The sequence below is a fragment of the Loxodonta africana genome, chromosome 22 (assembly GCF_030014295.1).
Source record: "Loxodonta africana isolate mLoxAfr1 chromosome 22, mLoxAfr1.hap2, whole genome shotgun sequence".
Classification (NCBI taxonomy): Eukaryota; Metazoa; Chordata; class Mammalia; order Proboscidea; family Elephantidae; genus Loxodonta; species Loxodonta africana.
Genome location: NC_087363.1, coordinates 3,078,236 through 3,096,578, shown reverse-complemented (window position 1 = coordinate 3,096,578; position 18,343 = coordinate 3,078,236). Strand labels below are relative to the sequence as shown.

The 18,343-nt window shown below is 36.6% G+C and overlaps 1 protein-coding gene across 1 annotated transcript; it reads right to left on the bottom strand.

Moving 5' to 3' along the window:
* Positions 1-13,767: 13,767 nt before the first annotated feature.
* On the bottom strand, positions 13,768-14,700 carry LOC135228528 (olfactory receptor 4C16-like). The gene has a single exon (XM_064275165.1). The coding sequence runs from the start codon at positions 14,698-14,700 to the stop codon at positions 13,768-13,770; it is 933 nt and encodes a 310-aa protein (XP_064131235.1).
* Between the last annotated feature and the right edge of the window lie 3,643 nt (positions 14,701-18,343).

Below are 18,343 nucleotides of genomic sequence, written 5' to 3'. Positions count from 1 at the left end.
AATCTTATCTGGAAACAGAAACTCTCAAGTTGTATTTAAAATTGAAGAAGTGAAAAAGCTATTTGGAATCTCTAAATGTGTGGGTAGGCTTTGTATATTTTGAGAGATAACTTGCAGATAATCAGGCAATATCATATAATCCACGTATTTTCTCTTGGAAAAAAAAATTCTCTGCTACCTGGGATATGCACATGGTAATGGAAGATTGACAGGTAGTGATGTGTGCTTGGCTACTGGAATTCCACAAACTCACAATGTGGACTTCCACTTAATCCTTGTGTATAAGGCTGCATGCTTCATCATTTTCCTCCCAGTGACATCAGAAGTTTTCTAGTTCAATTCCAATCTATGCATCTATCTATTGATATGCAAAAAAATGCAATTGGTCTTGAGTGGATTCTGATTCTTGGTGACCCCATGAGTTTCAGAGTACAAGTGTGTTGTATAGGGTTTTCAAAGGTTGTGACATTTAAAAGTAGATCTCCAGGCCTTTGCTCTGAAGTTCTTCCGGATGGCTTGAAATTTCAATATTTTGGATAATAGCTGAGGACTTAACCATTTGCACCACTGAGAGACTCCATTTATGGCTATAAGCATATGGTTATTTTGTAATGGAACAAATCAAAAGAAACTATCAATAGTGGTTACCTTTTTACAAAAGGACAGGAAAGAGATAATGCAAAATTTTTTTTCATTTTGTATATTTTTGAAATGATTGGATTTTCAAAACTTATGCACATTACTTCATATTTTCATGTGAATAAAGACATCTAGATGGTAAAATTTTATCCTGTATTTTCTTCTTTGTTCTATAGAGAAAAAGCTATAAATTCAGATTTAAAAATAAAGAATACCATTTTTTGTTGAATATGATGAGCTATCCATAAAAACTTATTTCCTCTCTCTCTCGTTTATTAAAATAAAAGTAAAAAAAGAAAATTCTTTAGTCCATGATGACAAAAAAAAAAAAAGGAAATATCAGTTTCTCAAAAAGTTCCAGACATTTGTCAAAACATAGTGAAAAGTAACTGACTTAACTAAAGAGAGAATGTTACAACCATCTGAGGAAGAATAGAGGAAAAAGTATGTTATTTCATCAGGAAAGTTCCTGAGATGCTACCACTTTGAAGCGTGAGGTCCCACAGAATATAGGGGTGAAACATACAATGGATTATTGGATAATTATTTTATATATATATATACCATATATAGTGACTGTGGAACAGACCATCAATTGCTTATATGTAAGTACAAGTTGAAACTGAAGAAAGTTAGAACAAGTCCATGAGATCTAAAGTACGACCTTGAGTATATCCCACCTGAATTTAGAGACCATCTCTAGAATAGATTTGACCCATTGAACACTAATGACCGAAGACCAGATGAGTTGTGGAATGACATCAAGGACATCATAAATGAAGAAAGCAAGAGGTCATTAAAAAGACAGGAGAAAAAGAAAAGATCAAATTGCTGTCAGAAGAGACTCTGAAACTTGCTCTTGAATGTAGAGTAGTTAAAGGGAACTGAAGGAATGATGAAGTAAAAGCATTGAAAAAATTAAAAAGGGGAGCAGGATAAGACAAAGTAAAATATTAGAATGACATATGCAAAGATCTAGAGTTAGAAAAACAAAAGGGAAGAACAAGCTCTGCATTTCTCAAGGGGAAAGAACTGAAGAAAAAATTCAGTTCTCAAGTTGCAATACTGAAGGATCCTACAGGAAAATATTATAGACACAGGAAGCACCAAAAGAAGATGGAAGAAATACACGGAGCCACTATACCAAAACGGATTGGTCAACATTCAGCCATTTGAGGCAGTAGCAAGTGATGGGGAACCAACGGCTTGAAGGGAAGAGGTCCAAGCTGGACTGAAGGAGCTGGTGAAAAACAAGGTTCCAGGAATTGACCAATTGAGATGTTTAAACGAACAGATGTAGCTCTGGAAGTGCTCATTCATCTATGCCAAGAAATTTGGAAGACAGCTACCTGTCCAGTCGACTAGAAGAGGTTCAGATTTATGCTTATTCCCGAGAAAGGTGACCCAACTGAATGCAGAAATTATCAAGCAAAATGGTTAATATCACACAGAACAAAATTTTGCTGAAGATCATTCAATAGCAGCTGCAGCAGTATATTGACAGGGAATTGCTAGAAATTCAAGCCAGATTCAAAAGAGGATCTGGAATCAAGGATACCATAACTGGCTGAAAGCAGAGAATATCAGAAAGAGGTTTACCTGTGTTTTGTCGGCTATGTGAGGCATTCAACTGTGTGGACTGTAACAAATTGTTCAACAATGAAGAATGGGAATTCCAGAACACTGGATTGTGTTCATCAGGAACCTGAGCATAGATCAAGAGGCAGTTGTTTGAAAGGAATAAGAGGATACCGTGTGGTTTAAAATCAGTAAAGGTATGTATCAGGGTTATCTCATTTCACCACACTTATTCAATCTGTATGATGATCAAATAATCCAAGAAGCTGGACTATATAAAGAAATGCTGTATCAGGAGTGGAGGAAGACTCATTAAACCTGTGTTATGCAGATGACACAAACTTGCTTGCTGAAAGTCCACTTACTGATGAAGATCAAATACCACAGCCTTCAGTATGGATCACACCTCAACATAATGAAAATAAAAATCCTCACAACTAGACCAATAAGCAGCAACATGTTAAACAGAGAAAAGATTGATGTTGTCAAGGATTTCATTTTACTTGGATCCACAATCAACAGCCATGGAAGCAGCAGTCAAGAAGTCAAAAGACGCATTGCATTGGGTAAATCTGCTGCAAAGGACCTCTTTAGAGTGTTGGAAAACAAAGATGTCACCTTGAAGACTAAGGTGCACCTGACCCAAGCCATGGTGTTTTCAATCACATCATATGCATGTGAAAGCTGGACAATGAATAAGGAAGACCAAAGAAGAATTGACACCTTTGAATTGTGGTGTTGGCAAATAATATTGAATATACTAAGGACTGCCAAAAGAATAAACAAATCTGTCTTAAAAGAAGTACAACCAGAATGTTCCTTAGAAGCAAGGATGGCGAGACTGCATCTTTCATACTTTGGATATGTTGTCAGGAGGGACAAAGTACAGAGTCAGCGGAAAAGAGGAGGAACCTCAGTGAAGTGGATTGACCCAATGGCTGTAACAATGAGCAACGATTGTAAGGATGGCGCAGGACCGGGCAGTGTTTCGTTCTGTTGTGCATAGGATTGCTATGAGTCGGAACTGACTCAAAGTCACCTAACAACAACAACAATATCATTTCTAAAAGACTAAGGGTTGTATTTTACTGCTTTGACTTTCCTGAGACTTGCTCTTGGTTAGACCTTTGGAAATAATCAGGTATATAAGAGAAAGTTCTGGAAGAGAACAATTATCATTGCACAACAACTGCTTCAGATGAATTTTGGGATTCATGGTTCTCACTCTTCTGCACAAACATTTCCCTGTTTTAGCTCTGAGAGTCCCATTCTATCTCTATCAGGACAGTGGTTTCAACAAAGAAAGTCTGTTGAAGCTGTACCTTCAGCCTTCTTTGCAGTTCTGACACTTTTATTATAAAGTCCTGACCCTAACCTAGAGCACAATTTCTGCCAGCAAGAGACTTGGTAATAGTGGCAGCAGAGGCTTCATACTGAGTACATGTCCAGGAGACATAATAGATGGAGTGTTTCTGGGCAGACACCTACCTTGTATCCAATACACACTCCTTTTTTTTTTTTTTTTTGTCTTTTCCTTTTCTATAAATAGAAAGAGACATCGGTAAAACTCTTCCAACTGGAATCTACTACTATGAAAAACTTTCAATAGCTGAATCAAGCTGTAGGTTCTATAATCAATGATAAAGGACTTGGGATAGATTCCACCTTGAAATTCACAGAATCTAAAAAAAAAAAGTGATATATATATGTCACTATAATTCCTCACAGATTCTACAGGTTTCCATGTCCACACACAAAAATAGATGGTCATTTTCTCAAGCTAAAGAAATGCCAAAGCTCTTGGCAATAAAATTGATGCAAACTTAATTACTTTAATAAGATTTAGTACAAAAATAGAAATGGAAGTCTCAAATATACAAAAATATTCATGTCTATTTTTCTGTACAGATAAAAAATCAAATAAGAAATGAAATTGGGCTCTTAATGATCATGTAATTAGAGACTGTGGTGTCAGATGGATAGTGACAAATGTTGGTATCCATCCCCACTGCAGAAACATATATTTCATATAAACATTCAGTTCTCTCTGCTCAGTTTATTCTTTGATTTGTATTAAAAACCCACTGAAATTTCTATCTGTGACATACATGTTTCTGTTTCAAAGATGCAAATTCTTCCTCTGGATTATCACATTCAGTTTTGAAAAGAGAAAATCTACCAGGCTGGGATTTTAAGAATCTAGAGGCAAACTGTAATCACAATAAAAACAACAAACTCATTGTGGTTTTTTGTCTATAACCTTTACAGAAGTAGATTCACCATGCCCTTTTCTCTATAGCCCTGCTGGGTGGGTTTGAACTGCCAACCTTTGCTTGATAGTCAAGCAATACCACAAATCAACATGAAGGAGGACAGAGAAAACACCAGATCAAAATTACAAGTGGTTATAGGCATCTAAAGGAGGTAGAGAGACCATTGTCAAAAATCTAAGGCAATGGGCCTTACATACCTGTTTGTACCTGGTGTGGCCTTTTCCTCGACATGAAATTGAGTCAACACTAACCAGGGTATGTGTTCAGATTGCCAATTTTCCTGAAGAAATGAGCACTCATTCTCCAAGGTGGGATTCTATTCAATCCAAAATAATAAGATACAATTTTCTGTTAACTCTTCTAGGTCAATTCAAGCTATGAAGAAGGATTTGAAACTTCCATTCATCTCTGGTCTTCTGAAATCAGTTTCTTGCTCCATAGCTTCCTCACGGCATTTTTCACCTCAACATTTCTCAGCATGTAAATCAGAGGGTTAATCAAAGGTGTTCCAGTTGTATAAAACACAGCTATCATCTTATCCATGGGGAAGGTGGTTGCAGGATGTATATATAAATATACAAAGACCAAAGAACAAGATGACTACGGTGATATGGGAGATGCAGGTGGAAAGGGCTTTTTTCCTCCCTTCAGCACCATGGTTTCTCAGAGAATGCAAGATGATAATGTAGGAGAGCATCAGCATGATGAAACTCACTGTGCTAATGGCCTCACTATTGGACACCAGTAGTAGGTTGATCACATAGGTGTCTGTACAGACAAGTTTAACAAGGGCTGCAAGTCACATAACTAGTGATCAATCACATTGGGACCACAGGAAGGTAAACTCAAGGTCAGAAAAATCTGAACTGAAGAATGCATACAGGCCCCTACCCAGGCTATAGCTACCAACACACTGCGGACCCGCCGGCTCATGATGCTCATGTAGTGCAGGGGTGTACAGACGGCCATATAGTGGTCAGTGGGCATCAGCATAAGGATCAAGATCTCCAGGCAGCCAAATAAATGAAATGAAAAGACTTGGATTATGCACTCACTAAAAGAGGTAGTGTTATTCTTGAGAAGGGCACCCTCAATCATTCTAGGGGCTATGGAAGTGGAGAAGCAGGTGTCAGATAAGGATAAGTAGAAAAGGAATAAGTACATTGGACTCCCAAGTCTCCAGCTGGTCTTGATGGTAACAATTATTAGGAAGTTACCCAACAATGTTCCTAAGTAGAAAAGCAAGAAAAAGGCAAACACTATTTTCTTTCTAAAAGGATCTTGTGTCAATCCAAGCAGAATGAACTCAGTCACATTATTATTCAGCAGCATGATTTCGTGAATGAGGAGAAGGTACAAGTGTGAAATGGTTCATCTGAAAAAAAAAATACAGGAATTAATGTATGGTGCTATGCAACAGTGTGAAATATCTTAAGCAAATTAATTTCTGGTGCTATGTGCAGTTATGGGATATTTTGAGCAAAAATAAATATTCCTCATCAGGGACATTCTAGCTGTTGTTTCTTAATGAGTCACCTCTCCTCTTTGTCTCTCAGTTCTTAATAATCTCTTCACAGTGTCATTTTAAATCTCAAATAAGCTTATGAAAGATACTTTCATAAACCACTTTTAAAATGCAACTGTTTGTTAATTTTAACATGTTCCCACTCTCATTGATTTGATTTGTTTGATAAATAAAAATTTAGGATATATAACTCCAATGTATTATTTACTTAATTTTTTTCACAAGCAATAGACCTTTGGGCCCATGTTTTGCGTGGTCGGTTTGTCAGACAGCATTCAGTATATATTTGCGTCTCTTTTTGAATTTAATGTTATAAATATAATCTCATACACTATTCCTGTCCACGTAAATGATGTTTCATTTCTACATATGTTTATGTATTATATATTAGTGATGTGTACTTATACAAACATGATGTATTACGACATCTATTTCTTCATCAGTAAATGAGAAAATATAGTCTTCATGAATTCTTCCTCTTGCTAAGAATTAATCTTTATTATTCAAGTGATTACTAAATCAATTATTAATAAATCAAAGTTATCAATTAATATTTCCAGCATTCACTTGCAATTTTTCATTCTGTTTATTGCTTATAATATTCAGTGGTTTAATAATGTTTCCAAATATACATAGCTTTTTAGCATTGCTAGTTTTTAGTCTATCCACAGTTTCCCTTAGCCTCTTGTCCCAGCATCAAACAGCCCCAAGTTAGGAGCCAGGATTTCAAGATACCATTCCGTGGTCAATTTTCCATTAGAACAGATCTCTTTAAGTGGAATTGTAAACAAATAATTCCAAACTGTGACCAAAATTAGAAGAATGTAAAGATTATAAAATATACTTAACAACCTGGTATATTTTCCCAGTATTCATGGAAAAATATTATTTTAAGAGCTGATTCTCTGGCTATTTCAACAGACAACATTAAATGGATTGAGGTATGCAAAAAAAAAAAAAGGAAAGAAGAGGAGGAGAGAAGAAAAGGAAAGGGATTGGAAGGGAAAGAAAGGGAAGGAGCTCACATACATGTTATCTGTCAATTCCAATCAATATTTGAAGGAATGTTCTTCAGTTTCTGAACTCATGACAGCATATGGGAAAAACACCCATTCTCTATCAAAATAATAAATACATCTCTTTGAAAAAATAACAGTGGAAAAATCTTCATGCTTGATATCTAGATTTGAAATTATGTTTAAAATCAATATATCAAAAACCTAACTCATTATGTTTAGTCATAATGAGAATGAGAACTATGTTACAAAACTGCAGGGAAATGTGAGACTCAGCTGAGCCTTTTGCTCCTTCTTTCCTTGCTTCAATACAGCAGTGAGCAGCGATGGCCAGTTCTCTAAGTGCACGGCGTGTGAAGACTCCTGGAGAAGCTGTGCTGAAAGCATTAGGAGGAGCATTTAAAGGCACTTGAGGAAGCATCCCCTATGGTGGCTCTTGGATAAGGCTAGAAAATACATTGTTTGTTTTTGTTATAGTTGTTTAGCTTTTAAATGTGCTTTTTAAAAATTTCATTTAAATGATTCAAATACGTTAAAAATTAAGTATAGGTTTTAAGACTAATGACCAGAAAATTAGAAAATAGCCTTATTTCATTCTATGCAGGGAATAAACCCTAATGTATTCATTAAATTTATTAAGAGTCTTTCTCTGCTTACACTACCAAGGTGATAATTTATTTGTATTCCAATTATTCTGTTTTTTTTTTTAATGCAAATAAGGTCAAACTAAAATGCACTTCTTATTTTCCTTTTTTTAAGTTATAGCCATCTTGGTGGGTGTGTGTGAGGGTAGACCTTTGTGACTGAGCAGTAGAATTCTTACCTTCCATGTGGGAGATACTGGTTTGAATCCTGGCCAACGCATCTCATGCACGGCCACCACTCATTTATCAGTGAAGGTTTGTATATTGCTACTATGCTAAACGGAAACCCTGGTGGAGTAGTGGTTAAGTGCTATGACTGCTAACCAAGAGGTCAGCAGTTTGAATCCTCCAGGCCCTCCTTGGAAACTCTGTGGGACAGTTCTACTCTGTTCCGTAGGGTCACTATGAGTCGGAATCCACTCGGCAGCAGTGGATTTTGGTTTACTATGCTAAACAGATTTCAGCGGAAAAAAAAAAAAAAATTTTTTTTTTTTTTTTTTCAGATTAAGATGGACTAGGAAGAAAGAGCTGATGATCTCCTTCTGAAAATCAGCCAGTGAAGCCCTATGGATCACAATGAGTCAATCTCTAAGCCCTTATGGGGATGGTGCAGGACCAGGCAGCATCCCATCCATTGTGCGTAGGGACTTACTGAATGCCAGCTCACAATAACAAATTGAATATTTGTCACAGTACGATGGCATCCATTTTAGGGAAAACATATAAATTCAAGGTGGAAGGAAAACTGCACAATATTTTGCCCAAACCCAAGGGCCAAGATATATATTTTTTTTAATCCAAATCTCGAAGATTCCAATTCTGGGATGTATCAACTCAATGGAAGAAAATTGTTAAGATTTTGGAAAAAGAACATTGAAAACTCAATGGACACAAATTGAGCTTAGCAAACATGACATGAGTAGATAAATGTTTTTAATGCTGTTCTTTGTTGTTAGGTGCCTTCAAGCTGATTGTGACTCACAGAGATCCTATGTACAACAGAACAAAACACTGCCCACTGCTGCACCATCCTCACAATCACTTTTATGCTTGAGCCCATTGTTGCAGCCACTGTGTCAGTCCATCTCATTGAGGCTCTTCCTCTTTTTCACTGACACTCTACTCTACCAAACATGATGTCTTTCTCCAGGGACTGATTCCTTCTGATAACTTGTCGAAAGTATGTGAGATGAAGTCTCATCATCCTTGCTTTCTAAGGAGCGTTCTGGTTGTGCTGCTTTCAAGACAAGAGTTCTTCATTCTTCTGGCAGTCAATGGTATAGTCAATATCTTTTGCCAACACCATAATTCAAAGTTGTCAAATCTTCTTTGGTCTTCCTTATGCTTTATCCAGCTTTCACATGTATATGAGGCCACTGAAAACACCATGGCTTGGATCAGACACACCTTAGTCCTCAAAGTGACACCTTTGCTTTTAACACTTTAAAGAGGTCTTTTGCACCACATTTGTCTAATGAAATGTGTCTTTTGATTTCTTGACTGCTGCTTCCATGGGTGTTGATTGTGTATGCAAGTAAAATGAAATCCTTGACAACTTCAATCTTTACTCCATTTATCATGATATTGCATATTGGTTCAGTTGTAAGGATTTTTGTTTTCCTGATAACAATGTGTAATTCATACTGAAGGCTGAGTTCTTGATCTTCATCAGTAAGTGCTTCAAGTCCTCTTCACTTCCAGCAAGCAAGGTTATGTCATCTGCATAAGACAGGTTGTTAATGAGTCTTCCTCCAAACCTGATGCCCCATTCTTCTTCATATAGCTCAGCTTCTAGGATTATCTCTCAGCATTCACACTGAATTTAAGTATGGTCAAAGCACACAACCCTGACCACACACCCTTCCTGACTTCGAACCACACATGTTCCCCTCTTCTGTTCCAACAACGGCCTCTTGCTTTATGTAGTTTCCCCATAAGCACAATTAATTGTTCTGGAATTCCAATTCTTTGTAATGTTATCCATAGTATGTTTTGATCCACACAGCCAAATGCCTTTGTATAGTCAATAAAACACAGGTAAGCCACTTTCTGGTATTCTCAGCTTTCAGCCAGAATCCATTTGACATAAGTGGTGATATTCCTCGTTCCATGTCCTCTTCTGAATCTGGCTTGAATTTCTGGCAGTTTCCTGTCCATGTACTGCTGCAACCACTTCCAAATGATCTTCAGAAAAATATAACTTGCATGTGAGTTGTTCAGTAGTTAAGAGCTAAGACTACTAACCAAAAGGTCGGCAGTTGGAATCCACCAGCTGCTCCTTGAAAACGCCATGGAACAGTTCTGCTCTGTGCTATAGGATCCCTATGAGTCAGATTTGGCTTGACAGCAATGAGTTTTGATGACACTAATGATATTTTTCCATCATTTCTGCATTTGGTTGAATCACCTTCCTTTGTAATAGGCTTAAATATAAATTTCTTCCAGTTTGTTAGCCAGGTAGCTGACTGCCAAATTTCTTGGCATGGAAGAGTGAGCACTTTCAGGGATGCATATGTTTCTCAAGCATCTCAAATGGTATTCCCTTATTCCTGGAGCCTTATTTTTCTCATGTTTTCAATGCAGCTTGAACTTGTTCTTGATCATATGCTACCTCCTAAAATGTTTGAAAGTCGAAAAGCTCTTTTTGGTACAGTGACTCTGTGTATTCTTCCAACTCCTTTTGATGCTTCCTGTGTCGTTCAGTATTTTGCCCATAGAATCCTTCAATATTGCAATTCAACATTGTAACTCAAGAATTGAAATTTTCTTCAGTTCTTTCAGCTTGAGAAATGCAGAGTGTGTTCTTTCCTTTCAGTTTTCTAACTCCAGGTCTTTGCACATGCATTATAATACTTTAATTTGTCTTTTTTTGTTCCCCTTTGAAGTCATCTTTTCAACTCTTTTACTTCATAATTTCTCTTATTCCTTTTAACTACTCTATGTTCAAGAGCAAGTTTCAGAGTCTCTTCTGACATCCATTTTGGTCTTTTCTTCCTTCCTATCTTTTTAATGACCTTTTACTTTCTTCATATATGATATCCTTCCACAATTCATCTGGTCTTTGGTCATTAGTGTTCAATGCATCAAATCTATTCTTGAGATGGTCTCTAAATTCAGGTGGGATATACTCAAATCGCACTCCGGCTCTCGTGGAATTTTTCTAATTTTCGGAAACCTCAGCTTGAACTTGCGTATGAGCTCTTGATGATTTCTTCCGCAGCCAACACCTGGCCTTTTTCTGACTGATGATATTGAGCTTTTCCATTGTCTCTTTCCACAAATGTAGTCGATTTGATTTCTGTGTATTCCATCTAGCAAGTCCAAATGTAAAATCACTGTTGATGGTTTTTTTGTTTTTGTTTTTTTAAGGTGCTCGAAAAAAAAGAAGTAGTCTTGCAAAATTCTATCATATGTATGAAGGGCTCCATGGGTAAAGTTTATTCAAGAGAATCTATCTCTACTGTCTTCTATCGGGTTGGCTGCTTATGGGTGATGGGACACATGGTAATATCAATAGTCTGAGATCATGACAACAATTTCACACTTCTGTTGTTCACAAACATGTATTGTGTCCTAGGCAATGTTTATGGGATATCATGTCAATGGATCACATAGTCTGCAAGCCCTCAAACAGTGTAGTTGGAGGCACTGTGGGGAAAAACGCACTATCTATATCTAAAGTATTATCATTTCAATCTATATCTGAAGAATTTAAAATTTCCAATAAGTATTTATAATTAAGATTACAGACAAAATTAAGGTTGCTAATCATCTAACTTTAAAATAAGGAGATTATACTGCATTACCCGGTTGAGCTCAGTATAACAACCAGTATCCATAAAGGTGGAAGAGTGAGACAGAAGAAAAAGAGGGAGATATGGTAATGGAGGAATGGTCAAAGATACGCAACGTGGCTGGCTTTGAAGATTTAGGAAGGGGTCATGATCTAGGGAAAGTGGGTGACCTCTAGGTTCTGGAAAAGCTGAGAGCCTCCAAAAGAAACACAACCATACTGTCACTTTCATTTTAGCCCAGTGAGACCTATGTCAGATTGTCAACCTAGAGAACTTAAGGTCATAAATTTGGGGTGTTTTAAGGACTACACTTGTGGTAATTTGTTATGGCAGCAGTAGAAAACCAATACATCTTGAAGCATATACTTTAAAAAAAATCTCCAGATGTCCTTGCGAAAACTTCTAATTGCAAATCATTGGTGGGTGCCCTTATATTAAAAATCTTTCAATCTCCAAACTAATATTCGGTCCTCCTATGCTAACACCTTCAAGACTGACACCTATAGTAAAGTGTTTCCCCATTTCTCACCATACATTAGCTAGACAATATAATTACCTCATGTATATCATTTCTAAAAGAGTAAGGGTTGTATTTTACTGCTTTGATTTTTCTAAGACTTGTCCCTGGTTAGTCGCTTGAAAGTAATAAGGGATATAGGAGGGGGTTCTGGAAGAGAACAATTCTCGTTGCACAACAACTGCTTCAGATGACATAATCCCATGGGATCAAGGCAGGGAAGAGTTTTGTCCCCTTGCATCGGGGAGCCAACCCAGCGGGTCCAGATAATTTTGAGGCTCATGGTTCTCACTCTTCTGCACAAACATTTCCCTGTTTTAGCTTTCAGAGTCCCATTCTATCTCTAACAGGACAGTGGTTTCAACAAAGGAACCCTGTTGAGCTGTACCTTCAGTCTTCTTTGCAGTTCTGCCACTTTTATTATAAAATTCTGAGTCTGATCTAGAGCACAATTTCTGCTTGCAAGAGACTTGGTGACAGTGGCAGCAGTGGCTCTAAACTGAGTACATGTCCAGGGGATATAATAGATGGAGTGTTTCTGGGTAGACTGCTACATGGATTCAATATACACTCCCTTTTATCTTTTCCATTTCTTGAAATAGAAGACATCAGCAAAACTCTTCCAACTGGAATCTACTAATATGAAAAACTTTCAATAGTAGAATCAAACTGTAGCTTCTCTAATCAATGATAAACTACTTGAGATAGATCCACCTTGAAATTCCAAGAATCCTAAATAAAATAAGTGATGTAAATATGTCAGTATAGTTTGTCTTAGAGTCTACAACATTCCATGTCCACACAGAAAAATAGATGTTCATTTTATCAAGCTAGAGAAATGCCAAAGCTCTTGGTATAAAGAAATTGATACATATTTAAAAACTTTAATACAATTTAGTAAAAAAAATAGAATTTCGATATCTCAAATAAAAATATTCATTTCTAATTTAATGTACAGATAAACATACAAATAAAAATGAAACTGAAATTGGGTTCTTAATGATCATGTAATTAGAGACTGTGCTGTCAGATGGGTAGTGACAAAAGTTGGTATCCATCCCCACTGCAGAAACATACATTTCCTATAAACATTCAGTTCTCTCTACTCAAGTTATTCTCTTTTCTAATTTGTATTGAAAACTCACTAAAATTTTCTATCCGTGACATACATATTTCTGTTTCAAAGCCCCAAATTCCTTCTCTGGATTATCACATTCAGTTTTGAAAACAAAAGCTACCAGACTGGGAATTTAAGAATCTAGAGGCTAACTGTAATCACAATAAAAAAACAAACAAACAAACAAATCCATTGTCATCGATTTGATTCCAACTCATGGCAACCCCCATGTGGTTTTTTGGCTGTAATCTTAACAAAGTAGAATCACCAGGCCCTTTCCTCTGTACCAGTGCTAAGTGGATTCAAATTGCCAACCTTTGTTTAGTAGTCAAGCAATACCACAAATCAACATGAAGAAGGACAAGGAAAACACCAGGCAAAAATTACAAGTGGTTATAGGCATCCAATGGAGGCAGAGAGACCACTGTGAAAAATCTAAGGTAATGTGCTTTACATACCTGTTTGTTCCTGGTGTGGTCTCTTCCTCAATATGAAATTGAGTCAATACTAACCAGTGTATGTGTTCAGATTGCCTATTTTCCTAAAGAAACTAGCTCTCATTCCACAAGATAGGATTCTATTAAATCCAAAATTAGAAGATACTATTTTCTGTTAAATTATTCTAGGTCGAGTCAAGATATTAACAAGGATTTGAAACTTCCATTCATCTTTGGTCTTCTGAGATCAGCTTCTTGCTCCATAGCTTCCTCATGCCATTTTTCACCTCAGCATTTCTCAGCGTATAAATCAGAGGGTTAGTCAACCGTGTTCCAGTTATATAAAACACAGTTTTTTTTATCATCTTATCCATGGGGAAGGTGGTTGCGGGACATGTATATATAAACATACAAGGACCAAAGAACAAGATGACTACGGTGATATGGGAAATGCAGGTGGAAAGGGCTTTTTTCCACCCTTCAGCACTGTGGTTTCTCAGAGAATGCAAGATGATAACATAGGAGAGCATCAGCATGACAAAACTCACTGTGCAAACAGCCCCACCATTGGATACTAGTAGTAAGTTGATCACAAAGGTGTCTGTACAGGCAAGTTTTAACAAGGGTTGCAAGTCACAGAAATAGTGATCAGTCACATTGGGACCAGAGAAATGTAAGCTCAAGGTCAGAAAAATCTGAATTGAAGAATGTACACAAGTCTCTACCCAGGCTATAGCTACCAACACACTGTAGACCCGCCGGCTCATGATGCTCATGTAGTGCAGGGGTTTACAGATGGCCACATAGAGGTCAACAGCCATCAGGATAAGGATCAAGACCTCCAGGCAGCCAAAGAAATAGGCTGAAAAGACTTGGATCGTGCACTCACTAAAAGAGATGGTATTCTTCAGACAGGCATCCACAATCATTCCAGGGGCTATGGAAGTAGAGAAGCAGGTGTCAGATAAGAAGTAGAAAAGGAAGAAGTACATTGGACTCTCAGGTACCCGGCTGGTCTTGATGGTGATGATAATCAAAAAATTACCCAACAAGGTCCCTAAGTAGAAAAGCAAGAAAAAGGCAAACACTATTTTCTTTCTAAAAGGATCTTGTGTCAACCCAAGCAGAATGAACTCAGTCACATTATTATTCAGCAGCATGATTTCGTGAATGAGGAGCAGGAACAAGTGTGAAGCGGTTTATCTGAAAAAAAAAAATACAGGAATTAATTTATGTTCTATGCAACAGTGTGAAATATTTTAAACAAATTAATTTGTGGTGCTAAGTGATGTTATGAGCTGTTTTGAGCAAAAATAAATATTCCTCATTAGAGACATTCTAGTTGTTTCTTAATGAGTCACCTCACCTCTTTGCCCCTCAGTTCTTAATGACCTCTTCATAGGGTCATTTTAAACCTCAAGTAAGCTTAAAAAAACAATTTTTTTTAAGCTTATGAAAGGTATTTTCATAAATCACTCTTAAAATGCAAGTTCTTGTTAATTTTAACATGTTTCTGTTCTCATTGATTCAATTTATGTGATAAATAAAAATTCTGGATATATGGCTGCAATGTATTATTTACTTAATTTTTTTTCATATTCAGTAGAACTTGGGGCCCGTATTTTTGCATGGTAGGTTTATCAGGCAGAATTTAGGATATACCTGTCTCTCTTTTTGAATTTAATGTTATAAAGTCACACACTATTCCCATCCACATAATTCATGTTTCATTTCTGCATATATTTATGTATTATATATTAGTGATGCACACTTATATGAAAGTAAATTACTATTATGATCACTGTATGGACATCTATTTCTTCATCAGTAAATGAAGAAGTATAGTTTTCATGAATTCTCCCAGTCACTAAAAATTAATTTTATTAATCACATGATTTATTTAATCAATTATTAATTAAGCAAAATTATCAGTTAATATTTCCATCATTCAATTATAATTTTTATTCTGCTTATTGCTTATAATATTCAACCATTTGACATTGTTTTCAAATATTTATAGCTTTGTAGCATTGCTAGTCTATCTGAAGTAGAGTAAAAAGCATTCCACAGTTTCCCTTAGCCTCTTGTCCCAGCATCAAACAGCCCCAAGTTAGGAGCCAGGATTTCAAGATACCATTCCGTGGTCAATTTTCCATTAGAACAGGCCCCTTTAATTTGACTTGTAAGCTAATAAACATTCCAAACTGTGATCAAAATTAGAAGAATCTAAAGCTTATAAAAATATAGGCAGCAACCAGATGTATTTTCTGAGTATTCATGGAAAAATATTATTTTAAGTGTTGATTCTATGGGTAGTCAAAGAGACAGAGGGAAAGGGAAGAGAAGAGAAAGAAAAGGAAAGGGAATGGAAGGGAAAGAAAGGGAAGAAACTCACTCACATGTTGGCTGTCAATTCCAACCAATATTTGAAGGGATGTTCTTGAGTTTCAGAACTCATGACAGCAAACAGGAAAAACACCAATTCTCTATCATAATAATAAATATATCTCTTTGAAAAAAAAAACAGAGAAAAAGTCTTCATGCTTGATATCTAGATTTGAAATTAATATATAAAAAACTAATTATCAAAAATTAGTCATAATGAGAATGAGAACTATGTTATGAAACTGCAGGGAAATGTCAAACTCAGCTGAGCCTTTTGCTCTTGCTTTCTTTGCTTCAACACAGCAGTGAGCAGCGAATGCCAGTTCTCTAAGCGCATGGAGTGTGGGAACTCCTGCAAAGCTGTGCTGAAAGCAGCAGGAGAAGCATTTAAAGGCACTTGGGGGGAAGCTGAGTGCAATCCTACCAGTATTCCCTATGGTAGGTCTTGGACAAGACCAGGAAAAATGAACTGTTTGCTATTGCTATGGTTGTTATTTAACTTGTTTATTGGTTTGGCTTTTTAAAGTGCTTTTTAAAATTCTTTTAAACTGCTTCAAATATGTATTATTAAATATTTAGTACAGGTTTTGAGACCAATGACCAAAAAATTGAAAAAATAAAATAGCCTTATTTCATTCTATTCATTAAATTTATTAAGCCTCTGCTTATATTATGAAACCCCATAATTTATTTGTATTGCAGTTATTCTGCTTTTTTTAATGCACATAAGCACAAACTAAAATACACTGGTTATTTTCCTTTTTTTTTTTTAATTATAGACATCCTGGTGGGTGTGAGGGTAAACATTTGTGATTGAGTAGTAAAACTCTTGCCTTCCATGTGGGAGTTACTAGTTTGATTCCTGGCCAGTGCATCTCACGCACAGCCACGGCCCATTTATCAGCAGAGGCTTGTATATTGCTATGATGCCAAACAGATTTCAGTGAATCATTTAGATTAACATAGACTAGGAAGAAAGAGCTAATGACCTGATTCTGCAAATCAGCCAGTGAAACCTTATGGATCACAATGATTCAATCTGTAAGCCAACATGGAGATGGCAGAGGACCAGGCAGCATCCCGTCTATTGAGTGTGGGGACTTACTGGACAGCAGCCCATAACAACAAAATGAATATTTATCACAGTAGAATAGCACCCATTTTAGGGAAAATATATAAATTCAAGGTGGAAGGAAAATTTCAAAATATTTTTCTTAAACCCAAGGGCTAAGGTAATTAAAAAAAAAAATCTGAATCTGTTAGATTCCAATTCTGAGATGTATCAACTCATTAGAAGAAAACTGTTAAGAGTTTGGAAAAAGAATATTGAAAACTCAACGTGAACAAATCGATATTAGAAAACATGACATGACTAGGTACTTTTTTTTTTTTTTTTTGACGGTTGTTGTTATTTGTTGTTAGGTGCCTTCAAGCTTGGTCTGATTCACAGAGCTTCTATGCGCAACAGAACAAAACACTGCAGGCTCCTGCTCCACCTTCACAATCATTTTCTTGCTTAAACCCGTTGTTGTAGCCATTGTGGCAGTCCATCTCAGTAAGGTCTTCCGCTTTTTCGCTGACACTGTACCAAACATGCTGTCCTTCTCCAGCGACTGGTCCTTTCTGACAACATGTCCAAAGTATGTGCGAAGAAATCTCATCATCCTTCATTTCTAAGAAGCATTCTGGGTGTGCTGCTTTCAAGACAGATTTTTTTCATTCTCCTGTCAATCCATGATATATTCAATATTGTCTGCCAACACCATAGTTCAAAGGCATCAAATCTTCTCTGGTCTTCCTTATGCTTTATCCAGCTTTCACATGCATATGAGGCCACTGAAAACTCCATGGCTTAGTCCTCAAAGTGGCATCTTTGCTTTTTAACACCTTAAAGAGGTTTTTTGCAGCACATTTGTCCAATGCAGTGTGTGTTGATTTCTTGACTGCTGCTTCCATGGGTGTCAATTGTGTATGCAAGTAAAATGAAATCCTTGACAACTTCAATCTTTTCTCCATTTATCCCATGATACTGCTTATTGCTCCAGTTGTGAGGTTTTTTGATTTCCTTATGTTGATGTATATTTCATACTGAAGGCTGTAGTCTGTGGTCTTCATCAGTAAGTGCTTCAAGTACTCTTCACTTTCAGCAATCAAGGTTGTGTCATCTGCATAAGGCAGATTGTTAACGAGTCTTTCTCCAATTCTGATGTCCCATTCTTCTTCACAGAGTCCAGGTTCCAGGATTATTTGCTCAGCATTCAGACTGAATATGGTTAAAGCATATAACACTGACCACATGCCTTTCTTGACTTCAAACCACACAGTATTCTGTACCAACAACTGCCTCTTGCTCTATGTTCAGTTTCCGTGTAAGCACAGTTAAGTGTTCTGGAATTCTGATTCTTTTAAATGTTATCA